This window comes from Pleurodeles waltl, chromosome 6 (genome assembly GCF_031143425.1).
Source record: "Pleurodeles waltl isolate 20211129_DDA chromosome 6, aPleWal1.hap1.20221129, whole genome shotgun sequence".
NCBI classification, from domain to species: domain Eukaryota; kingdom Metazoa; phylum Chordata; class Amphibia; order Caudata; family Salamandridae; genus Pleurodeles; species Pleurodeles waltl.
In genome coordinates, this window is record NC_090445.1 from 1,067,168,086 (window position 1) to 1,067,194,574 (window position 26,489).

The 26,489-nt window shown below is 45.9% G+C and overlaps 1 protein-coding gene across 7 annotated transcripts in view; it reads left to right on the forward strand.

The window, feature by feature from the left end:
* Window positions 1-26,489, forward strand: part of HSPG2 (heparan sulfate proteoglycan 2) — a 933,800-nt gene that overhangs the window by 841,735 nt on the left and 65,576 nt on the right. For all 7 annotated transcript variants that reach the window (XM_069240056.1, XM_069240057.1, XM_069240060.1 and 4 more), the window contains 5 exons: window positions 264-408; window positions 3,709-3,808; window positions 10,099-10,208; window positions 24,044-24,152; window positions 25,335-25,433. In XM_069240056.1, the coding sequence (XP_069096157.1) occupies window positions 264-408; window positions 3,709-3,808; window positions 10,099-10,208; window positions 24,044-24,152; window positions 25,335-25,433 (563 nt within the window). The remainder of the gene's footprint in view (window positions 1-263; window positions 409-3,708; window positions 3,809-10,098; window positions 10,209-24,043; window positions 24,153-25,334; window positions 25,434-26,489) is intronic.

Genomic DNA, 26,489 nt, shown 5'->3' on the forward strand with positions numbered 1-26,489 from the left:
GTTTCCCTTGAAATACCACCCATGCATGGCTTCAACCAGCTTGCTCTTTGTCCTTTTCTTCAGAGGTAAGCAGGTCTCTATTATGTACCAGATCAGCTTTTCTCCTTCTTCCAAGTCAGAGCACAGCAACAGGGCTATCTCCATTAAGGTGCTGGTTGCCTACATAATTTTCCTGCAACATTATATGAAGTTGGAAAATAGACACATTTGGTCATAAGTCGGTACAGGCGCCTTTCCTTTATTGCTACTTGTCAATATTTCAGGTTCGATGCTGGCTCTGGAATGGCAACAATACGTTACCCCACACCCCTCAAGATTGGAGAATTCCATACAGTGACCCTCTTCCGAAACCTGACCCAGGGTGCACTGGCAGTGGATAACTACCCACCTGTAAATGGAACCTCTCAGGTAAGAACCTCTGTGACAAAGCTAATTCAGGTCATCATAGCATCTCCAGATGCTTGTTGTATTTTTACAAAAGGACAGAGTTATGCAAGAGCTGGTGTATTTCAGCCTCTCTCTCACATTCTGTTGGCTAAATCAGTGGTCCTTTGTCATACACTGTGAGGAATGTGGCCATATCTGTCTGTTATACAACCCTGTTAATCCAGAGTTGTTTAGAGCCTGCTCCTGACTAACTGATATGGGTACACTACCGGCAAGGACCATTTTGAAAATAGGTTTTATCCTGTTGCTTGATGTTATAGCACTGCCACTATTACAGGTTAAAAACATTTTGAAGGCTACTCTTAACTGACATGCCAGAAACATTAGAGGTGGGTTAGTTTGAGCCCTAGGTATGACCAGACCCAGCTTATAGTTCTATAGTTTAGGGTATTCTTCATTCAAACAGGTACACTAAACATCTTTGAACTGCAGAGGTCTGCCATTATTCAATGGCTGTGAGAACTGAAGATAGAGTGGTAACCCACAGCAAGGAGCTGCAATGCTTTGTCCATTTACATAAAGTCTTCAATAGTTTTTCCTAGCCAAAAAGTGGGATGAAAGATCCAGAAATATGTTTTAATGTCTTTACATTTCTTTGCCAAATCGCTAGCATTTCATGTGAAAGAAATCATTTCACTGCCTTAGCCCCTGTGCCCTCCAAGTTAATCAGAAGCTCTTTTCTGATCATTGCAATTGAATCCACAGCATACCTAGGGTTCTACACTTTGTTTATTTGAATTTCTACCATGTAATATTTTTTGTCTTCACTCCTATCACGCATTTCAGTCATGGAGCTGAATCTCCGTTGAAGAAAAAAAAATGCAGCTTGCTAGCACAAAACAATGACCACAAGTCCATAGCTAACAATGCTCATGGCCGCTCTTCAGAACATGCTTTACAGAGGGCAGGTGTTTACTGATGTGAGACAAGTGAAGGAGGTGCATACTCTCCTACTTTCCTGACTATAGTTCTGGTTTGTCCATTTCAAGGCTTCATTTGAATTTGCATTTGAATTTGTCGTGCGAACCATCCTCCTTATGACAACTGAGTCTTTAGGCTATTGACTATTAGGTTCTTTTTTTGCTTCAGTCTGCTGTCTGTGAAAAGTTGTATTGGTCTAGTCAGTTATATTTGTCATATTACGCAGTGTATTAGGACTTCTTATCTTATTGATTCTGACACACTATGCTAAAGATATCTTCTGTGAGTGGTTATTTCCTGTTTCTGCTATAACCACACCTGTGTATTTATTTTAAACTTTTTTTAATATTTGAATTGCTGCCACTCTTTTTAAGAAACTTCCTGTTCTATCTGGGGTAGAGTAGCAGACAACATGTGACAAATAGGGGCAGGTTGTGCAGTCATAAAGCGGCCTCATCCCAGCAGCAAAGCAGTGTTTGTCTTAATTTGCTTACGTTCAAGACACTGCCATTATCTCTAATAGCGGGTAAACAGGAAGGGTGCTAAACTGCATTCTAGCCTGATCCCACTCACTACCAGCATTAGAGGAGGATGGGCTCAACACCCCCGTTCTCCCGTCCCTATTCCATACTTCACTGAAGCCCTAACATCCTGCTGTCAACGCCTAGAAATCCCTTCCTTTCTCCTTTATTCTGTCTCCTCTTTCCTTCGCAAGCATCTTAAAACTTGCCTATTTAAAATTCAGCTCCATTCTCTTATTTGTTATGTAGGCGTGTAGGGTTAGCTAGGGCAACCAGTGCTTGGTAAACGTGCCCTTTAGAAATTGCAAGTCAATCATTCAGTCAAATAGGGCAGCTGAAGGATCGATTGTATCTTTATGCAGCCCCAAGGACTCCAAAACTGCATACAGTTTGGACTGGTTCACAAAGTCAGTCAAGGACGACAGGTTCATAAATGTCAGCTAAAGATGGGCTTTATTGCAGGAAACATATGTAGACAACACAGCAAGTAAGTAAAAACACAGCTCCAGCTCTCTTCCAAAAGACAAATTGAAAACTTGCCAGAATAGGTAGTTAAGCAGCCTAGTCATGCAGCCAATAAAGCAAAATCCTCCCCAAGAGAGTCCACAAGTGAGAGAGATGTTGATAACATAAAGGATTTTGTCTACCCCCCATTTTAAAGACAGGGATTATGATGAAGTACCCCAGGTAATTGGAAAATTAAACGTCCCACAAATGGTATTAACATTTTTAAGCAAAGCGGCCCAAAGATCTCCATAGGTCTTAAAAAAGGTCACTGGGAGCCCCATTTGGGATGGGTTTCTGGTTCCAGGAGATGGCTTTAATGGCTTTCTTAAATATCATCAACAGTGGAGTAAATGTTATAACCTGAACTGCAGTTTACTAAGTGGTACTTGTTTCCTGCTCCCTATGTAAGTGTGCAAACTACTGATAAGTGGAAATTGCAACCACCAGGGTCTGACAGTTGGGTCCTGTAATTAATCTCCACAGCATCCACCCAACACGGTTGCTACACAACCCCTGTAGCTCAGATCTAGGGAACCTTGTACAGACAGTTTTCTCCTCCCTTAAATTATTTTTGTAATATGTTCATCTTCCTTCAACTACAGATTGATTGCATGGACAAGTCTTGGTTGCAGGACAAATAACCTCGTTTAGTTTGGCTGTACTTTAAGATTTGTTAAACTATGTTAATCAATTAGGGAAGGCTTAAGTGGCACACACGACCCTAGAGAGTCAGATATACAAATATTAGAGCCCTAAAAATTGCAGAACACCTCATCACTTGGCTGCACATCTAGGCAACCTGAGGAGCCCTGCTTAGCAGTAACAATCACCCTGCAGTTCGGACCTTCTGAGTCTCTATTTGTCCAGCAAAGTCTGTCATAATTAGTGGTTGTCTCCTATCTATGGACCAGACTAGTTGCATTGGCAGGAGTAACGCCAAGGCAATCCATGGGGAAAATCATAAAATTGTGTTCACTCTCAGGTCTGAATCTAATTTCAGGGCAACACAAGAGGTTCCAAGAGTGACCAGAAAATATGTTGTGTTTGTTAACCGAGGGTTTCCCCCGCCTCACAAATGTGGGCCAAGCATACATATCAGGGGATTGCCATCCAGAGCAGCTAATCAAGTTGTTCTGGAAATGTTGTTCAGTAGGCAGGAGGTAGAAGGACCTACCTGGACTATTTGCATTTTTTAATACCCTGACCACCAAGGCACAACTAGGCTGTGGATAAAAATATGAAACTAGAGGTAAGTAGCATTCAGTGACATCGCGCCTAAACTAACAGTTTTTTCTGTTTTCTCGACATCTAGGGTAAATTTCAGGGACTGGACCTGAATGAGAAGTTGTATCTTGGAGGATACCCAGACTATGAAATGGTTGCCAAAACTGGCCTAAAAAGTGGATTTGTTGGTAAGAATAGTGATGACAACACATCTCTACAAACATTTTCAAGCAACTGTAATGATTTTGTTATGTAAAAACAAACATAACAAATCCCGTTCCCAAATAATCAGTATGGTAGATATCCCTTTGGATGAGCAATGCATTCCTTCCTCTAATTACCTCATTTAGTTGTAATAAATCCATTAGGAAGGATATTCCATTTTAATAATTAGGATTATTATCCATCCGATATTGGTACTGTATTAAAACAAAAAAAGGGAAAGAAAACTCACTAGCATTTGACCCCAAATACACAGATCTTCTTCTAGTTTCTCATTTGCATGTACAAGTGCCTTTCTTGTTTCTCTGCTAGGTTTCAAACTTTCCAGATGAAGCTATCACTCTACATGCTGCAGTCTTTGTAAAGGTTGTGTCTCCTTATATTAGTGTTAGCTCAGCATGAGTATGCTGCGGATTCCTATAGTTTGTCCTTTGAAGCTCCCAGCCTCCACTCCCTGCTCTATCCCAACCCTTAACTCACTGGCATCCCCTCCTTACCATCTTCGGATAGTCTGGTGCTCTACTTAGTCTTCTAAAAGAAAGGCCAGATTTGCTCACTTTGTTTATTTGAATGCCTTTAAAGAACAAGAGCCTTTGAGTGTGCATCATTCACTTGTGCAGTATGCTGGCGGAGCTGATGGTAAGAATGGTAATGTCTAGACTATACTGCTATTAAAACATATAAAGTCCCTGCTAATAGAACCGTTCCATTATTAAAAGCATATAAAGCGAAAGTGAATTTGATCATTACCTACAGCAGCTATATGTGGCTCCACTCCACTGTAGCTCCATTGATGGATTAGATTTTTCCATCTCCCCAGCATGGTTCCAATTTAAGTTATCCCACTGGAGTTCAATTTTGCCTCAAAATGGTCATCATAACATGCTAGCAACCTTGTTGAGTTCTTAAGGATCTTCTGTCCTTTTTCAGATAATAAATATTTGCCTTCTGAGTGTGATTTGTTTTCTTAATTACGACGACAGTACATTGTGTCTGCTTCAAAGACATGATTAAACATAAGATGCCTACTAAGTGGCCTAGGCAAAGTATACATAATACAATAATGCATACAATATGCTGTTTTCCTGGAAAGAAATTGTTTACCTACCTAACAGGTGGCAAAGCAGACACCCATGCTCAGGCTTAATTTCATAATACTGGACCGTATGAGAATGTATAAAGGATGTGCGATCTGGTATCAGAATGAAATAGCTAATTTGTAGCGTTGTGTGAGTTGTTTGCAAACCCTTGGAGGATTTAGATGAATTGGTGTCTACTAGAAATGTTGAATCCTGTTATAACTCCTTTATATGTAAAATTGTTTTATATGCTTTATATGAACTGAAATTAACTATCTGACAGAGACTTCTAGTTGCAGATTCCTTACCTTAGAATTTTCCCCCAGGCGTCAGACTGGATCCAGAGATTTTTTTTTTTTAGCAATACCCTTGTGCATTGGTAGGTGGTGTCGGTCGGCTCCGCGGGCATCGTAGTTGTGGTGATGACTTCGGGAGTAGTAAATAGATGCCGCCTCAGCGCAGTGATGTCAGTTCCTTTCTTTCCGTGCCACACGCTGATCTGGAGAGAGCTACCCTGGTCTCTTTTTGACCAAGTTCGACCGTTTTGTTGAGTTTTTTGATGAGTTGTTGTTGCATCGAGATGTCCTTGAAGACTGGTTTCAAGCCGTGCGAGGACTGTCACTGCATGGTGTCGGTGACGGATCCGCATCGGGTCTGTTTGTGGTGCTTGGAGCGCTACCAAGACCCAAAGTCATGTTTCGAGTGCCGGGCTATGCACCTGAAGACCTTGAGGGAGCAGTCCCTCAAGTTCATGGTGGCCCGGCGCTCGACTCCACGTAGGTCCCGGTCGCGCTCGAGAGAAAGGTCTCAAGACCGTGTGCGGAGCCTCCAACATTCTTCTTCCTGCAAGTCTTTGGGCACAGGTAAGAAGTAATAGTTGTCCAAGCCATGCTGTCGCCCTTCGACTGCACCCCATTGCTCGGCTGATGGGCCGCGGGAGGAGCGTCGACGCTCAAGGCCTCCATCTTCAGGGCCTGCTTCTGGGTCCTCTCTGTGCTTCCCTGAATTTCCGGGAGCCACAGCGACCCCTGCCCAATTGAAGGAGTTTTATGAGGCCATGCGCCTCATTTTTGGGTCGACCGACCCTAATATGGCACCATCTGATAGAGACTTCTAGTTGCAGATTCCTTACCTTAGAATTTCCCCCAGGTGCCAGACTGGATCCATAGATTTTTCTTCGAGCAATACCCTTGCGCTTTGGCAGGTGGCGTCGGTCGACTCTGTGGGTGTCTTTGGCGTTGTGGTTGCCGTGATGATGTCGGGAGTTGTATATAGATGCCGCCTTCGCGCAGTGACGTCAGTTCTTTTCTTTCCGCGCCACGCGCTGGTCCAGAGAAGAGATACCCTGGCTATTTTTTGGCCAAATTTGACCGTTTTGTCGACTTTGTTCTGCTCCCTGTCGCGTCCCCCATCCAGGCACTGTGCCACCTATGCTGTTCAGCCGGGGACGCGGAATCCGGCACAGGACAGGGAACCAGAGGTCTGACAAGTCCACGTCTGCCCCCGCTGCAGCCTCCAAGCCCTCCTAGTCCGTCTCCACACTCCAATCCAGTTGGCTGCAGGATTCACCATCACTTGCCCCACTGGGAATCCATCACTACGGACAGGTGGGTTTTGCAGATAGTGCGAAAGGGCTGTTCCCTCCTCTTAGAATCTGCCCCACCAGCCATGCCTCCATCAATCAGCCAACTTCTGGAGGATCATTTGGCACTACTCTGCCAGGAAGTCGCGGCTCTCTTGGCCAAGGGAGCCATAGAGAAGGTCCCTGTGCCAGAAGTAGGTCGTGGTTGTTATTTTCTGGTGCCGAAAAAGGACAAGGGGTTACGTCCTATCCTAGACCCTCCGGACCTAAACTACTTCCTCAAGAAGGAGAAATTCAAAATGCTCACCCTGGCTCAGGTCCTGTTTGCCTTAGACTCAGAAGACTGGATGGTAGCGTTGGACTTGCAGGACGCTTATTTTCACATTCCCATCCTACCTGCCCACAGACGTTACCTGCGATTCGTGGTAGGTCACAAGCACTCCGTGCTCCCCTTCAGCCTTACCAGTGCCCCTCGGGTGTTCATGAAAGTGATGGCGGTGGTTGCAGCTCATTTGCACAGGTTAGGGGTCTCAGTCTTCCCCTACCTCGATGACTGGCTGTTGAAGGCTGACTCGCCCCAGAAAGTCGTCTCCCACCTTCAGACTACGGCGAGCCTCCTGCACACACTGGAGTTCACTATCAATGTGCCAAAGTCACACCTGACTTCCTTTCAGATGCTTCCTTTCATCAGAGCTGTTCTGGACACAGTGCAAGTTCGGGCTTATGCTCCCGAAAAGTGAGTCCAAGATATTAATGCTATGATTCTGATCTTTCAGGCTCTGTCTTGGGTTTCGGTGAGACTGACTCTGAGGCTCCTGGGCGTCATGGCCTCCTGCATCCTGCTAGTGACACATGCCAGATGGCATATGCAGGCTCTGCAGTGGGACTTGAAGTTCCAGTGGGCACAGCACCAGGGGAATCTCTCTGACATGGTCCAGATCTCGGAGGGGACCGCAAAAGACCTGCAGTGGTGGCTTTCGAATCTGCATTGGGTCCACTGCAGATCCCGCTCCCTTCCCCAGCCAGATCTTTCAATAGTGACAGATGCGTCGCTTATGGGTTGGGGTGGCCACATGGGAGAGGCAGAGATCAGAGGCTTCTGGCGGAGTCTGGGTTCCATATCAATCTTCTGGAGTTCCGAGCGATCAGGCTTGCGTTGAAAGCATTTCTTCCCTCTCTCAAAGGGAAAGTATTGCAGGTGTTCATAGACAATACTACTGCCATGTGATACTGGAACAAACAGGGTGGGGGTAGGGTCCTGGACCCTTTGTCAGGAGGCACTATGCCTCTGAACATGGCTGGAAATTCAGAGCATTACCCGTGTGGCTCAACATCTGGCAGGTTCTCTCAACGCCAGAGCGGACAAACTCAGCTGTCAATGTACAGCTGATCACGAATGGAGTCTCCATCCGGAGGTGGTGCAAGGTCTCTTTCAGCAGTGCGGAGAGCCTTGGTTAGATCTGTTCACCTCCGCAGAGAACGTAATATGTCAGCTGTTTTGCAAGTTGGAGTTTTCAAGGCGGCAGTCGGTCAGAGACGCTTTTTGTCTCAAGGGGAACTCCGGCCTCCTTTTAAGCCTTTCCACCTATACCACTTCTGGCCAGAATTCTCAAGAAGATCAGGAACGACCAGGCCCAAGTCATCTTGGTGGCTCCGGACTTGGCACGGAGAGTCCGGTATCCAGTGCTATTGAGCATGTCCATCGATCCTCCACTCAGACTGCCTCTTCGGGTGGATCTTCTGTCACAGCAACAGGGGACAGTTCTCCACCTGAACCTGTCCAATCTCCGCCTTCATGCGTGGAGATTGAGTGGCGGCAGTTGACGACTTTTGATCTTCCACGTGAAGTCTGCGAAGTTATCTTGGCAGCCAAACGTCCCTCCACCAAAAAAGTATACGCCTGTCCTTGGCATAAATTTGTGGCACGGTGTACCAACAAATCTGTTGATTCCACTCTCTGCTCCGCTGTCTGAGGTTCTTTTGTTCATTCTTTCTTTGGCCCAGCAGGGCTCTGCTTTGGGCACCTTTAAAGGGTATTTATCTGCCATTTCTGCCTTTTTTAGGCTACCTGATCAGCCCTCACTCTTTAAATCTCCAATTGCGAGTAGATTCCTTAAAGGTCTCACCCATTTATTTCCTCCCCTTCCATTTATCATGCCTCAGTGGGACCTCCATCTTGTCCTAACTTACTTAATGAGTACTCCCTTTGAGTCGATGTACAATTGCCCTTTACGGCTCCTCACTTACAAAACTGTCTTTCTTGTTGCCATTATTTCTGCTCGCAGAGTAAGTGAGTTTCAACCACTTTCTTCCAAGCCTTCATTCTTGTCTGTGCACCCTGACAAAGTGGTGTTGCGTAGTAAGGCCACCTTCCTTCCGAAAGTTGTTACGCCTTTTCATGTAGGCCAGTCCATCACCTTACCTACTTTTTGCGCACCCCCACATCCTTTCCATGAGGAGGAGAGACTCCACCGTCTGGCCCCAAAAAGAGCTTTGGCTTTCTATCTTAATCACACTAATGATTTCTGGGTGGATGATCAACTCTTTATCGCGTATGTCGGTGCGAAGTAAGGGAAGGCGGTGCAAAAATGTACCATCTCTCGATGGGTACTTCTTTACATCAGAATGTGCTATGCTTTGGCCAAGAAGCAACCCCCTGAGGGCTTGCGGCTCATTCTACCAGAGCAACTGCTGCTTCCACTGCGTTAACACATGGAGTTCATGTCCTGGATGTCTGCCAGGCAGCTACGTGGGCATCCCTGCACACGTTTATTAAACATTACTGCCTGGACAGTCAAGTCCGTCGGGATAGCTACTTTGGTTGTTCAGTCCTGCAGGTCTTTGTAGTATGATCTTGGTTCTCAGCCCACCTCTGAGGATGGCATTGCTTGGGTATCTATTCCAAGGTAAGCAATCTGCAGCTAGAAGGCTCTATCAGATGTACAAGTTACTTACCTTCGGTCACAAAATATCTGGTAGAGACCTATTCTAGTTGCAGATTCCTTACCGACCCACCAATCCTCCCCTCTTGCGAACTGATTTCTAGGGACAGGGATTCCCCCTTCAGGTCCTTAGCTCTGGCACACCAATCTCCGTGTTCTTAGCAGCTCTGCACTTTGGGGTGGAAAGTCATTAAAAGAAACTGATGTCACTGCTCTGAGGCGGCGTCTATGTACTACTCTTGACATCATCACGGCGACTACGACACCAGTGATGCCTTCGGAGTTGACCGCCACCTACCGATGGCATTGCTCGAAGAAAAAAAATCTCCAGATCCAGTCTGACTCCTGGTGGAAAATTCTAAGGTAAGGACTCTGGAACTAGAATATGTCTCTACCAGATGTTTCGTTACCAAAGGTAGGTAACTTGTAAATTAAGCAATAATAATAACAGCATTTTAGAAAAGCTACAGCATCTATTGAGTATCCCCAGTGATTTCATTTGCATGGATGTTCACCACTTTTTTGGTCTGCATATAACTATATCTTGCTGTTGAGTACTTAAATAGCACACGTCATAAGGCAAACTGAAATTGACTCTGTACCTTGGGATCTAAGTGCATTGCTCACTCCATATCCATATTTTTCCCCTCAAGGTTGTGTTCGCCAGTTAATAATTCAAGGAGAAGAAGTAATCTTTAAGGACTTTGATCTTAGCATACAAGGGATTTCTAACTGTCCAACATGTAAAGATCGGCCATGCCAGGTGAGTGACTCTCCTGTACTAGGATTTAGCAAAGCAACACAAGCTTTAAGAAGATAGGCATAGTAAATATGTTAGTGTGAGGTAAATTATACACTTACACTCTTTATCACATTGCCAGGAAACAGGGACAGAAAAAGAAATGCATTGTCGTGCTGCTGCACCAGTTCAGCAGCAGAGGTACTTGAAACAAGGAGTATGGTGCTTCCTCCCCAAGTGATGTATTTACCTACACCCAGTAGGGTTTTCATTCTAGATTTGAAGATTGACTTCTTGCTGTACCAAAACTTTGACTTTAGATTGAAATCATTTTACTTTGAAGATTATCCTTGACTATACAATATCCAAAGGATACTTTACTGTGACCTGTATTTCCGAACATCTGACTTCTGATTGTACATAGCCCAATGGCAATTCCAATTTAGGAAATGTTTGAACCATAACATGTTGGGTGGTTTTCCAAGTCAATAAACAAAATAGTGTATGGCAGGTATATCCAAATGCTGTGCATACTTTTGCCATCTAGCTCCGGGCTCAGACGTGTAGAAGTTTTTCTTAAAAAGAAGTCTCTTCGGGTCACAATGTCAAGGAACCCTACCCCATCGAGGTCTCTGTGGGATTGTCTTTTGTAGGTTTTGCCTGCAGAGGGTGAGCGTTTCGATTCAAGGCACCCTTTTGATTTCAACAGTCTGATTTTTTTTATTTTTCTTTTTTTGGGGGGATTTTTTTGTTTGACTAGAGGTCTGAGGTTCTCTTACCTTCTTGTGGCTCTTCTTCGGCACCTTCTCTCCTATCTCCACAATGTCCGATCCCCTTCTGAAGTCTCACCTTTCGGACCCTCAGCAATGTTTTTGTCATCAACGCTGTAAAGACCCAGATCTCTTAAAGATGGTGGTGATTTTTTTTCTCCTGCTGTGTATGGTGTGCCATTCTTAGTTTATATCTCACCCTCAGTGCTTTCGGTGCAAATACTGCGCAGGCCAGACAGTCCTCACACCGGTGATCAACTGGAAGGCAAAGACTGCACACCAGATGTTTGTCTTTTTCGTACTTATGATGACACTTTTTACAAAATTGAAAGGGTGTATTTTCCATCATGCCACGCGAACGGCTCCACGTTCGGGCATTCTCGGTGATCCATCATAGGGGAAAAAAAACTCCTCGTACTCAATGTGTTCTGCGATGTTGTTCTTTCTTTAAATATCTCCAACTATGCCAACTTTCTTCCCGATTATCTTGCAATTCTTCGAAGTTCCTCTTTAAGCTGGAGATTTCACGAAAAACATCCTGATTTAGCGGAAAAAAATAATCTGAAGATGGCGAACTAGTGCAGAGGGATCCAGAGGAATTGCAACTACATCAGAACAAAACACCAAATGGTACTCTGTCGATGCCCAACAACAACAAAACAAAGGTAGAGATAGAGGATGTACAAAAACTGTTTTAGAAATGAAATAGATAATCCTGACCCAACTACTAGATTGGCAGAATAATGCACAGAATGTGAATCCAGAAAATCTTCAAGCTCCAAATCTACACATTCAGGTAAGAAACTTTTTGTTTCAAGGCAGATGTTGAGTCCGAAGAGCCTCCGCCAGCCTAGCTCCCTCAGAAGTACTGATGTTCACATAACTCGCCACTCAAAAGTGCAGGTTATTTATGAAGCCTCTAGTCCACCACTGCCATCCGGCCATGCTCAACACAGGCATTTGGAGATGGACCCAGTTCCCAAGGCACATACAGCACTGAAGTCCTACTTTAAGCTGAATCGCATCCTTAGCCACTATTGAACTTGAAACTGGAACGGAAATGTTCAGAGCTGAGACATCCTGCCCCAATACTTTCAAAGCTGAGGCAAGAGTTTGGTGTAAAAACTGTGGCATCCTCTGCTGCTTCAAAAGATTTTGATCACCAGTTCTCGAGCAGATGCAAGTACGCTTGGATGCTCAATAACAACGCATTCTTATCCAACTACGCAAATGTCGGATTCTGGCAAAGCCTCCACATGTTATAAAGCACTTTGCACCTCACAACTGGAAGCTCAGTTTGAGGAGGCCGTCAAGCAACCAGAACTTCCAGTCCCAAAAAAGCAAGAGAGACATGACAGGGCAACTTCTCCCTTGCCTTCTGTTACTCCGCCTCCTTCCCTGCCTCCTCCTACTTCACCTCCCCGTCTCTCTCCTATCTTGCCTCAAGGGTTGCCACATTATTCACCTACAGGCTCTCCACATTCAGGCATGGGGACAGTCCTAGGCTTCCTTATGACCACCCTCATGACTCATAAAGTGTGGACCCATGGAATGATGATGATGCAGAGCCCCCGGGATCACTGACCCAGATCTGTACCTGTAAGAAACTGGCTGTCTCCATTGTACACCATGCAGAGAGTCCAGTGAATCTCCAATTGGTTTGCGGAGGCAAATGTAGATAGGACTAATACTCTATTTTGTGGTCGTGTGGACGAGCAGTTAAATTTATCAGAGGGTAGTGCTAAGCATTTGTTGTATTCACAGAGGCAATAAATGAGACACACACTCAAAGAATAAAGCTGAGACCAGTTTAGAAAAATAACACTTCTCTCTCTCTCTCTCTCTCTCTCTATATATATATATATATATATATATATATATATATATATATATATATATATATATATTTTTTTTTAAACCATGAACTTAGTTATAAGGTAAGTACGTTTTTGAGCATCAATACTTTTTAAATGGCAACAATGGACACAGTGCAATTTGAGTTCTTCAATGTTAACCTATGGGAAGGAAACACATTCAGCAAACAAGCACTTTACAACAACTTGCGGGACCAGTCTTTGTAGACATAAGGTGAGTACTGGGCAAGAGTCAGGAACACACCAACAAGTCACGCCGGGTGGCACTGAGGCAGCCAGGTGCAGTAAGCGTTGGGTGCCCAATGTATTTCAATAGGGATTGATCTCCGTGAGCTTGACTGCAAGTTCGGACTGGAAGGGGTAGCAGATAGTCATAAACGTGGGGTGCTTGTGGGTGTAGGTGCACCGCTGGTCCTCTTCTCCAAGGCCCGGGGTTGATGGATGCAGGGGTGTCCTTTGGCATCTGGGTTCCTTTGTGCTCGTGGTTTGGGTGGGGGGGAAACCTGTGGTCTGAGGCTGAAGGTGTCGTCGTGGAGTCCAGGAGGGGTGAAACTGGGGGTCTCCTGAACTCAAAGGTGTGGATTCGAGCTCATGAGACCCAGGAACATCGTTGACACCAAGGGTCCACTTCAATTCAGGCCAGTGGCAACGGGTACAGTGGCTGCTTTAGGCGTCTGGTTTGTCTCACCTCATAAGCTGCGGAAGAGGGGGCCTGCATGCCGAGGCTGCAGGTGACTTCAGGGAGTCGAGGAGGGGTGAAACCACGTTAGACTCGTACTTTGGACAGCTGGGGTACCTGGTTGGCAGCAGTGGTTTGCTTCACCTCGGATCATGGACTTCAGGTGTAGGGTCTTCGTGGTTCGGGGGGCTGCAGAGTCTTTTCCTTGGAGATGGTTGGAGAGCAAGTCTGCTGCTCACAGGAGTCTTGAGTCTTTTTTTGAAGACATGCAGTCCTCCCAGGTTTCTGGAGGTTCAGCTGCAGGACTAGGCATCTTTTGGTGCAGAGTGCGTCGAGCAGTGCAGACATGCCATGGGAGTTTGTATCAAGTCACCTGCTGCTGCTTCTCCTCTTCTATTGGTGCATCTCTTCTTTGTCCTTTTCTTCTTAGGTCGTCAGAATCTGAGTTTTGGGTGTTACAGGGAGTGTTTGGTGACAGTCAATGAGTTGCCCACCTTTAGGGACACTATACCCTTTCTATGACCGCTTTCGGTGAGAAGTGGGCATAACCCTAACCCTAGTGGCCTAATTCCTTCCAAACAAAGATGGGGGAATTTAAAAAGTGGTGTCCACTTCAGCTGGTCCATACTAGGGGTGGGACTGGGTTGAAGTGGGCACACCTCCTATTCTGCCTAATTTTGCTGCCTGTTCTGTCAACAAAAGTGGGCTCAAGACAGGTGGGGTCAGTCATCTCTGCCACCTGGAGAGACCTGGGTCTCATTACAAAGGCGGCTAGGCCCTTGAAGCTTCCCGTCCTGGATAGTCCATCTTGCCTGTGTGAGGTGCGAGCACCCTCGCCCAGTACAGGCTTTTGTCTCTGGCCCTCAAGAGTGCTGGCTCTCACCTGAGGGTTGGGTCAGAAACGTGGCTAGGTTGGCTGAACTGGTCATGACCAGTCAGTGAACACACCAGTAGCTGGTAGGTTTTTAGGGTGCACCTCTAAGGTGCCCTCTGGGTGCAGGTATTGGTGAATCCAACATGGCTTCAGTGTGGGCTCATTGTAGGCTCACGAGATGTTTGATACCAAACATCCCTATCTTCAGTGAAGCCATCATGTAGCTGGGGAATTCATTGACCAGTGTCCAGCATATGTACTTAAAATGGCTTCCCTGGTCACTTACTATGTCTGAGAATCGACAAAGACATAGCAGGGGCATGTCAGCTCGTGCAGATATGCCCTCACATGTAGTATAATGCACCCTGCCTTGGGGCTGTAAGGCCTGCCAATGGTGTGACTTGCATATATTGCATGCAGTGTTAGGGGGATATGGCACACAGGCAGTGTGCCGTGTTGTGTTATCACTTGTGTGCACCAAGACCCGCAGCCTGCAATGACAGCCTCTCATGTGCTTGGTAATGGGTCCCTTAGGGTGGCACAATTCGTGCGGCAGCCCTTAGAGGACCCTCCTTAGTACCTCAGGCCCTGGGCACATGGATACCATTTACTGGGTTTTGCTAATTGGGAAGGAGATCTGGCACTAGAGACCTGGTTAGCAGGAACCCAGTGCACTTTTCATTCAAAATTACACGAGAAACCAGGGATAAAAGTATAGGGGGGATTGACCATTTCAAAAGAAGCAATTTCCTACAGTACCCTACTAAGCCGTCACCTCCCGATGAAATCACTTCATACCTTGAGGTGTTACACAGAACTTTCAATTTCCACAATGTAGATCTTCATGTGCGGCAAGACGTTGATGATTTTTCTGGAAACCTCTCCTCCACCAAAATACTCTCTTCTATAACTCCCCATGTTTAAGGGTGTCCTCAAGCCTGTCGGTGGGCTTGTCCCTCTGGTACGACCATGCCCACTGGGACCAAATGGCAGAGCTTTGTAGAGCACCTCCCAGGGCAGTAATGTAAGAAGGAGCAGCAATTGGTGGCAGAAGAGTAGGTGATCTCTAATACTAACATCCACTACGCTGTGGATGCCGCAGGTATAGCCGCTCGCAGCATTATTACTAGCATTCTGCTACAACATCATGTCTGGCTGCATGTTGCAGGCCTTCAGCCGGAAGAGTGTGTGTGTGCAGGACTTCTAGGTTTACTGAGTTACGTGTGGGTTTTTCTGCATATTTGCACTTTTGATTCCACTGCAGAGGCGCCATATCTGCAAGAGCATATATTCCCCTTGTAAGGAAATGCCTTCCTTGGCATGGTTACCCCCCTGACTTTTTGCCTTTTGTTGATGACAGTTATGATTGAAAGTGTGCTGGGACACTGCTAACCAGGCCCCAGTGTTCTTTCCCTAAACTGTGCCTTTGTTCCCACAATTGGCACAGCCCTGGCACACAGATAAGCCTTGTAAATGGTACCCCTGATACCAAGGGCCCTGTGGCCAGAGAAGGTCTCTAAGGGCTGCACCTTCCAGTGCAGGAGTGACCAGCAGGCGGCCCTCTTCCTATCCCAGTCGGTGGCTGGCCCGAGAAGCCCCCCCTGTGCCCTGCCTGCATCGCCTAAGTGACCCCCGGATCCCTCCATTGCTTCCTATAGCAAACCCGACTCCTACTTAGCACACTGCACCCAGCCGCCCCTGTGCCGCTCACTTTGAGATAGTATATACAGAGCCTACTTCCTACACCCCTGTTATGTCTTTGTTGATTCTTAGACATAGTAGTGAGCAGGGAAGCCCTTTTAAGTACATGTGCTGGTCACTGGTCACTAAGAGTTCCCCAGATACATGATGGCTTCACTGAAACCAGGGATGTTTGGTATCAAACATCTTGTATTAATAAACCCTCACTGATTCCAGTGATGTATTTATGAATACATGCACTTAGATGGCATCTTAGAGGTGCCCCCCCTGAAAAACCTACCACCTACTAGTGTGCTGACTGACTGGTCCTAACCAGCCACCAAGCAAAGATGCATTTCTGACCCCCAAGGGTGAGATCCTATGCTCTTGGGGTGCAGGAACAAAGCCTGCGCTGGCAGGAGTGTTACACACCCCTTCCAATAGGATGACCTGAGAATCAGCATTCCAAGCCGGGAATCTTTAAAGAGCCTGATGCCTTTGGTATGCTCAGAGATGAGGAGATGCCCCCCCCCCCGCCCTCCACTAACACAGGGCCCATTTCGTGCCTTAACAGGCGGGGAAATTAGTAGTCAGAGAGGCGCTTCAACCTTCAGGCCAGTTTCACTAAGGTGAGCTACCGGATGTGAACACGAAATTTGAAAGTCTGCCATCTTGGAGATGGCAGAATTAGGAACTATAGGACATGGTTATGCCCACTCCCATAGGAAGTGGTCATATAAGGGCATAGAGACCACAGGGGTAAATAGCCCATTGGCTACTAACCTACACTCCCACATTGCCCCTAAATCCAGTATTTAGGGGAGCCCCTGGCACCAGAAAAGCAGATCCTGGTGACCTGAAAGAAGAAGATGGACGCTGGTGAGTCGCAAGAACAGAAGACCAGCAGCTGAGTTGGCCCAGCCCCTTCAGCCTTGACAATTGCACAAAAGAAGCTTGTCTTATAACTGCCTGTGCATCTAAAAGCCTGGGAGGACTACCAGCTTTCAACCAAGACCCAGGAACTCCCGTAGAGTAGTGGAGCTGCTTCCCTGCATCCTGCAGGCACCCCAGAACGACAGCGAGGTCTCTGGATCACCAAAACCCAACACTTTAAAGTTCCACTGCACCTATGCCCCCTAGCCCCAGTTGAAGTGGGCCAACAGGTGCCAGTGTGGTGCCCAGACCCTCTAGAGACAGCCCACCTTGGGTTTGCCAATTGTGGACTTCCTGAAGCAACCTGGAGCCTCTTTGTGCAGGGTCCCCCTCCACCATGAGTGACCCGGTGACAGAAACCCGACGCCTCAGGGCACCTCTGCACCCGGTCGCCCCGGACCAGGGAGAAGAGGACCAAAGGTGTCCCCACATCTCCCAGCCTTGGGAGAACTGAGCCCACTTGTTGGTGCAGCCGGACTGGACCCCCAGTTCCAGCCTGCATCATCTTTCTGACCAGACCAATCCCCATTGACTTCAGCTGGGCACCTGACGCTGAACTGCACCTCTGCACTTGGCCGCCCCAGTGCCACCCGATGGGACCTGTTGGTGTGGTCTAGGACCCTGCCCTATACTGACCTTACGTCTGGAAGATAGGTCTTGTAAGTCGCCGCTGAGTATCTGTTTGCAGCACGTTTTTCCTCCATAGGTTAACATTGCAGCTTCAGGAACAATTGCACTTTTCAGGACTGTAAACAATGTATCTTTTAAAACTTACTTATCTGATCGTGATAAGTTTGGTGCCTAATATTACATAAAGATATGTTATTTTTATAAATTGATGTGGATCTCCTTATTGAGTTGTGTGCATCATTTATTGACTATGTGCCTATAGCAGATGTCCAACACTCCCTCTAAGTCAAAGGCTGCTAGACCACACTACCCTCTAAGAGAGCACCTTGGGATTGCTAGATCTAGGGCCAGCCCCAACCACTTACAAGGGAATGCCTGGACTATTTACTTTGCACAGTATACCTCATTTTGGTATACTACATAAAGAGGCAACGCCCTACTACCTACCCTTCCACCCAGCACCTTAGAGATATCTGAGGTTGTTGCGAAATAGGCAACATAGCCAATTCAAAGTGCTTCCATTCGGATTTACTACTGCACCAGGAGTCTTCCCTAAATGCCAGGCAGTGGTAGCAGCTCAACTCAGCAGGAGTGTCATGTACGTATTCCCTTGCCTAGACGACTGGCTGGTCAAGAGGACCATGCAGCAACCCTGCCTTTAGCACACCCAGACCACAATTCACTGCCGGAAGCTAAAAAAGGAATGGCTCCTCAAACGCACACCCGACAGCCTCACAGCCCACAAGGACGCCACTCGCAATCACCACCAACTCATCAGACAAGCCAAACGATCCCACTTCAAAGACCGCCTGGACAACAACGCACACGACAGTAAAGAGCTCTTCAGCATCGTGAAAGAACTCTCCAACCCCAGCGCCAACATCAACGACATCCCTCCATCCCAAGAACTCTGCAACGCACTGTCCACCTTTTTCCATCGGAAGATCACCGACATCCACAACTGCTTCAATGCCACTGCCACGCCAGACCCCACCCCCGAAACACCCCACCTGCACAAACCACCTGACGTCATGGAGCCCAAAGCAGACCACAACGACCTCAAGAACTTCCGACCCATCTCCCTACTCCCTTTCCCAGCAAAGGTGATTGGAAAAAATCGTCAACACACAACCAGCCACCTCGAAGACAACGACATCCTGGACCCCTCCCAGTCCGGCTTCAGACAAAACCACAGCACTGAGACCGCCCTTCTCGCCGCCACAGACGACATCAGACGGCAAATGGACAATGGCGAAACATCAGCCCTCATCCTCCTGGACCTATCTGCCGCCTTCGATACAGTCTGCCACCGCACCCTGAAATCACGCCTTCAAGAAATCGGAATTCAAGGAAAAGCCCTAGACTGGATCATCTCATTCCTCTCCGGCTGAACCCCGAGAGTCCGCCTCCCCCCCTTCCGCTCCAAAGCCACCGACATCATCTGCGGCGTCCCCCAAGGCTCATCCCTCAGCCCGACGCTGTTCAACATCTAAATGGCCCCCCTCGCACAAGTGGCCCAGCAACACAACCTCAACATTCTCACCTACGCCGACGACACCCAGCTCATCCTTTCACTCACCAAAGACCCGCACACCACCAAAACCAACCTCCACGAGGGAATGAAATCCATCACGGAATGGATGAGAAGCAGCCGTCTGAAACTAAACTTGGACATGACGGAGGTCTTCGTCCTCGGACCCACCCCCTCCGCCTGGGACAACTCCTGCTGGCCTACCGCACTAGGAGCCCCACCAACACATGACTGACCACGCTCGCAACCTGGGCTTTATCCTCGACTCCTCCCTTACCTTGTCTAAACAGATCAACGCAGTTTCCTCCTCCTGCTACAATACACTCCGCATGCTCTGTAGAATCTACAAGTGGATCCCGTCAGAAACCAGAAGAACTGTGACACAGGCCCTCGTCAGCAGCAGACTGGACTACGGCAACGCACTCTACACAGGCATCCCAGCAAAAGACCTACTACGCCTCCAACGCATCCAAAATGCCTCCACCCGGCTGATCCTCGACGTACCCCACCACAGCAACATCTCCTACCACCTGAGAAACCTTCACTGGCTCCCCGTGGACAAGAGGATCACGTTCAAGCTTCTTACCCACGCTCACAAAGCATTCCACGACACCGGACCAGCCTACCTGAACAACAGGCTCAGCTTATACACCCCCACCCGTCAGCTCCACTCCACTAACCTTGCCCTCGCCGTCGTTCCCCGCATCCGAAGAAAGACCTCTGGCGGCTTATCCTTCTCATACCTCGCTGCCAAAACTTGGAACACCCTCCCCACCAACTTATGACAGACCCAAGACCTCCTCACCTTCAGAAGGCTGCTCAAGACCTGGCTCTTCGATCGGTAACAGTACCCCCAAACTCTCCACCCCAGCCAAAGTACAAGCCTTTCAAAATATGCTGCTGTTTTTTCAACCAGATTGGTAGGTACCAGAACTGTGATGTGTCTATTAGGCATTATGGCATCCTGCATAGCTATAGTCCCACATGCCAGGCTCCACATTAGTCAGTTTAGCTGCACAATGATCTGTAGCAGAGGGCAATCTAGAAGATCTAGTGTTCTTGGGCTGCACACATTGCTTCCTGCAGGGGTGGAACGCAAACAGTTTGTTACAGAGGTGGCCCTTCTTCTACCCATTTCCGCAACAGACCATCACACCAGATGCCTCACTCCCAGGTTGGGAGCTCATCTCAAACATCTTAATGTTCAGTGTCATTGGTCACCTGTCCAGCAACTTCTTCACTTCAGTCAGCTGGAGCTGCTGGCGATCCAGCTTTCTTTCTGTGCTTTTCTCCTAGTCATTCAGAACAAGACAGTCTTGATACACACAGACAACACAACTACCATATTCTACCTAGAGAAACAAGGAGGCATACATTCACCACAGCTTCAATTGTAGCCCGAGGATCTGACGGTGGGCAATACATTTCAGAATGCACCTACTCATACAACATGCCCCGGGGGTGGACAACAATATAGCGGACCTGCTCAGCTGGAGATATCAGCAAGTACATGAATGGGAATGTCACCCAAGGTCCTACTCCAGTACTTTCAGCACTGGGAGTTCCCACAAATAGATCTGTTCGCCACCAGACTACCACATCCACAGCCCATGGGCAGTGAAGTATGGATGAGTTAGTCAGATATTTGCTTATGCTTTTCTGCCTCTCCCACTTCTACTGTTTGTGGTGAGTAGGCTGAGACACATCCCTCATGCTCATTCTAGTAGCTCCTGCATGATCTCGCCATTCATGGTATTCCTTGCTGCTAGAACTCTCTATAGTCCCACATGAAAAGCGTCCCAAAAGGCCAGACATTCTCATACAAAACCACTGCACTCTGGCATCTCAATCCTCAGGAACTCAGCTTTGCGATCTGGCTCCTGAGGTCTGAGAATTTGGTTACCTCAACCTACAAGAGTGTATGTCTATTCTTAAAGAGGCACAATGACCCACCACTAGGGCCTGATACGCAGCCAAATGAAAACGTTTTGTGACGACTGCCTCCCAAAACACAATAATCCCCTCACAGCACCAGTATGGAATATTGTTTATTTTAATTATACACTTGCAGAAGTCAGGCCTATCCTATATCTCAGTCAGGTTACACTTGGCTGTCGTAGCTGCCTATCTACAGAATAGACATCAGGTTTCCCTATACTAGAGTACCTGTTATTAAAATGTACATGGAAGGCCTTAAATGTTTTATTCCACCCAGGACATCCCCAGTTCCGGTTAGGAACCTAAACATTGTCCTCACTAGGCTCATGGGTCCTCCCTTTAAAATGCTTCACTCTTGACCACTGAAATTCCTGTCTTGAAAGGTGGCCTTCCGTGTAGCTGTCAGTTCCTTAAAACGAGTCAGTGAGATACACACTCTTGCTTTAGAAGAGCTCTTTTTCCAGGTACATCAAGATAGAGTGGTCCTCAGAACCAATCCGAGATTCTTTCCAAAGTTGGTCTTTAGTTTCCACCTTAAACAGACGATTTAACTGCCAGTCTTCTTTCCACAGCCAGAATCTGTAGCAGTACGCCCTCTGCATACTCTTGTTATTAAAAGATCACTCTCATACTATATTGATACAACAAAACCATTTAGCAAAACCCAACAACTATTCATGTCATACTTCAAGCCTCACAAGGGACGTGCTTTTTCCAAAGCAGCTGTAACACAGTGGTTAGTCAAATGCATACAAACGTGTTATGCCAGAGCTAAGAGAACCCTGTCTGCCCCCTAGACCTCCTTGCACTCGTAGAAAGAGGTTACCATGGCTTCCTTGGGTAGCATACCATTAGCTGACATCTGCAAAGCAGCTACCTGGTCTTCCCCAAATACCATCACTAAACATTACTGTGGGGACATTCTGGCCAGGCTGTCATATGCACACTTTCCCAGTCTTCTGCAACATCCTCTGGCTTCGCTATCTCTTTTAGGAAGACTGCTTTACAGTCCATGCACAGCATGTGTATTTACAGCTTCATATGCCCCAAACCAAAATTGTTACTTACCAAGTAAGCATTTGTTCATTGCATGTAGTTAAGTAGATTCACATGCGCCCACCCTCCTCCTGAGTTGCCTGAGGCTTGTGGCAGATTCTGTTCTTATCCTGTCTTTATTTTCTTTCCTTTGCTGTAACTTAGGTTTCCCCCTAGGTGTAAGAAAAAACAAACCATGGAGCCAATGCTCATGCGCAATACCAGTAATAGGCATAGCCACTAGACATTGTGACCCAAAAAGACTTCTTTCAAAGAAAAACAAGTTGTACTCCTCCAAGCACAACACTAGATGGTAGAAGTATGCACAGCATACAAATCTACAGCTCTACATGCCACAAACGGATATTTACAGGATAAGTAACATTTTCCTTTTGGCACACATCTTGTGCTCTACACAAGATGAACCCATTTTTAAAATTGTCTTGCACTTTTAAAAATCAATCAAGTATCCACAACTCCAGCCAATGTAGTAAAATAATCTTTTGACCTATTATTTGACAAGAAGCTAACCAAAACATCTCTATATCCAAGTTAGACAACAGTCTCCTTTGTCATGATCCTTCTTCCACCTTGACCTATGTCTGGTGCCATCAGAGAAGCTACAACTTGTCCTGTCCTAATACCCAGGTCCCACCGTGTCTATACTATGCCCAGTGACCAGTAAAAGAAGCCACCCCTCCACTGTCATGGAATTGGCTTGGAGTCCAGATCTGATTGGCGTTGCCTATTTCTCATAGAATGGTCATGGGTTGCATTGATACAGAGGCTGATTTCCACAGCTTCTTAATATCAAGACCCTACCATTAAAATGTAGGAATGTATAAGCATAAAAAGTATTGTTCATAGGCTGTTGATATTTCAAGAAAGAGGTAAACAATTGTAAGGACAGAACTCCCCCCCTGACTGTTCTGACTGTGATTTGATGTGGTGAGGTAATGCAAGAAAGCTTGCAGTGGCTAGATTGGCAATGCTTTATTGAACTACTTCCTTAAAGTTGCATTTTCATGAAGCTTGCCAAGGCTTCCCTAATAGAGCTGAATTTAATTATCTTGTGGGAGGGCAGGGCTAATGGATGGGGAAAAAACAGGAAATCTCGTATTTGCAATGGGGTTGTTTTGACATCCACTAACAATATATTGCCCCAGTTACTTGTCATTTTTGAGAGGAAGTCTGTGTTTAGTTGACAATTTTAAAAATGGGTGCAGGCTGCCAATTTTTGTTCAGTCGACATAACAGAACCAAATTTGATTATAGAAACCACCGCTCTACAGGTGAGCCAGAGAAGTGGGAGGGTTTTGGCAGTTTCATGTGGTTTGAGCTGTACATGTGATTATCCGTGGCAATATGTGGTCCTGTGAGAACCTGAAGAACAGTATGAAAGACCCCAACTACCCATGACTCAAATAAGCGAACAAAAGAACTCTTCCATCCCTTGGTGTGAGGCCTTTTGGGCTAGTTAATCTGGCTGTTTTGTATGTATGTATGGACTGGTTTTTATACAGTACAGACCTATCTGTGAAGCATTTGAGTGCTGTACATTATGTGAGGGACTGGGAGATGATCTACAAGATTGCGTCCATCAAGTTGGAATTATTCAAATACATTTTACACATGCTTAGGCAAAGGAAATTACGTACTTTCCACTGAATCACACAATGTTGAGTCTAGCACCAAGGCTGGGGTTCAAACCTGGGACCCCATATCCCAAAGTCGGCAGCTCAAACCAATTGGCTTAGGCATTAAAAAACGAACTTTTGAGACAGGCACTCCAGCCCTTAAATCCTCAGTTTCATATCTTGTTTATATAGCACTTGCTAGAATTGCCCTCTCTGGTTTTCTTCTAATATCTTACAATTAGAATAGCTGTTATTTTCTGTGTTATTGTTTGTTGCAGAACAGAGGAGTCTGTCAGGACTCGGAAAGTAGTAGCTACAAATGCATCTGTCCTCGGGGATTTACTGGCAGCAACTGTGAACACTCCCAAGCCCTCCACTGTCATGCAGGTAAAGGGGCACGAGCACTCGCTCCTCCATGGAATGTTGCTGTTACTACTAGCTCACTCACATATATAAATGCATTTCTAAATAGGTTTGAAGTGTTACCTTGTGTAGAGACTGGTTTGCAGGATTTTGCACATGTACGTTATTATTTCCCTATTCTCCTACCAAAGTAAATTTAATTATTTCTTTTATGACTAAATATCCATTTACAAATTAGATTCTAAGATTTGCAATCCCTTTATCCAGAACATTCCTAATCGCGGCCTTTGTATACCGAGTTAGTGGAATAACCTGTGGTTCTAAATGTAATCTTTATGATGTAGAGTTAGATTTCAGTCTGTGATGAAACACATTGACATATTAAAATTAAACAGTTATTTTTCCCACATGCAAAGGTAGCCAATTAAACATTTGCTCTTATAATAAGAATGCGCTGCCTGGATGCCACATGTTAGCTTACGTGAGCAAGTTCTGACGTTCCCCCCCCCTATAATGGCCTAGGCCCAAAAACCTGTCTCTGCACCATATTGTTAAAAAGTCAATACTAAGCTCTTATATCAAAAATATTAATACCTTCCTAAGAGAATGGTAAAGCATGATACCTACATACTGACAACGCATGACTTTCCTTCTTTAGGATAGTTTTCTTGCTGTGGACTAAACAAACCTTGTGATTTAACAGCTCAGTGATAACATTTCTGCTTTTTGTGTTGCCTGCCTAACGTTAGCTTTTATACCCAGGCTTCCTTTGCTACTTCAATTCCTTTTAATATTACACTTTCATGGAAGTAAGACGGTATAGTTAGATAGGGACTTACTGATTGCTTCCTCCCCTCTTTCATCTGTGACTCCAGCCCCTCCTCCCCCACCCCACACTCCCCAACCTAAAACAGGGCATAGCACTTTTCTATTTTCTCTGTAAAGACAATCCCTTTTAAGCACACTTTGCATTATTGCCTGTTTTGTTGATTGTTTTTGCAATGGAATCCATATTGTGTTTTGCTCTCAACCACTGTAGTTCATTAACCTAGCATCATTGCCCAGTGGCAACATATTGTGGTGTGCCTTTTGTAGCGTAACATCCTATTGCTAGTAATAGCCATTCTTTTTAAATGGATGTTTTTCTGGAAATGACCAGACATGCATTGGTTTAACCTGTTCTGATTTTTGAATTTGTCTTGACAGAGGCATGCGGCCCAGATGCCACTTGTGTTAATCGACCAGATGGACAGGGGTACAGCTGTCGCTGCCACCTTGGCAAGTCTGGTGATAAGTGCATGACAGGTATGTAAGCATGGTGGGTTTTGTTTTCTTGGTAGTCATATGTAACATATCAGCATCAATAAAGCAGACTTTATGATATCAAGATGGCACATCCAGATCTATCGGATGGCTTCAAATTAAAGTATGTCCCTGTTATCACAGCTTCCTCCTCATGATGCTTTTGGAAATAAGTTCTCTGATTTTGTCTGGCATTCTGGCTTTGATCTACCATTGAGGAGTTTGATAAGTTAGGGTACTTGCTAATAGAGGGAACAGCCAGGTGAATTACGCAGAACCTTTGACAATGTTCTGTCACTGGCCGCCTGGTATAAGACTGCTATTAATGCTACGTTGCTCCAGGTTGCATAGTAAAATGGCCCTTAATACCTTTTAAAGCATTCATAGTCCTCTTGCTGTTAACCATGTTTGTTCTTCGGCCTTCATGCAGTTTTTAATAATTTGTTGATGCTTTCATGGGTAACTGGATGAAACACATGACTCCAGTACCTGATTAAGCAATAAGCTTCTTTTTTGTACGCATAGCTTAGGCTCAAAATCAAAGTAAACATTTAGTTATTTTTTTATCACATTCCTTTGAAGTAAAGTGTCATGGGCTTGATACTACTTGGAGGGTTCATTACTGTAGCCTCACCTACTTCTGGCTTCTGTGTTTAAGATCAGAGGCACAGACTTATGACATTAGTAGTCAGACAGTTCATCCACTGTGGAGGGAGTAGAAATAATGCCCAAAGGTTCAAGTTTGCAGCTATCGGGACCGGTTTGTAAATGTGAGGGACCCTATTTTTCTTTTTAATAAATACAATTTCTTGTGTTGTGATTTTTTCAAACAGACAGGTGCCACTGAAAAGAATGCAGTTAAAAAGATTTTACCATTCAAAGTGGCATTCAGGGAAAGTATTTTGCGACCACATGTCAGGTAAAAGAAAATAGGGTGAGGTATCTGACGTCCAAGCCTAAAATTAAAAACTGAAATGCAAACTCAATTTTGATTCAGCTCAGTAAGTTGAATATTCTACAGAGGCCCCGGGGTAGATCGCATTGCAACGTGTGAGACCA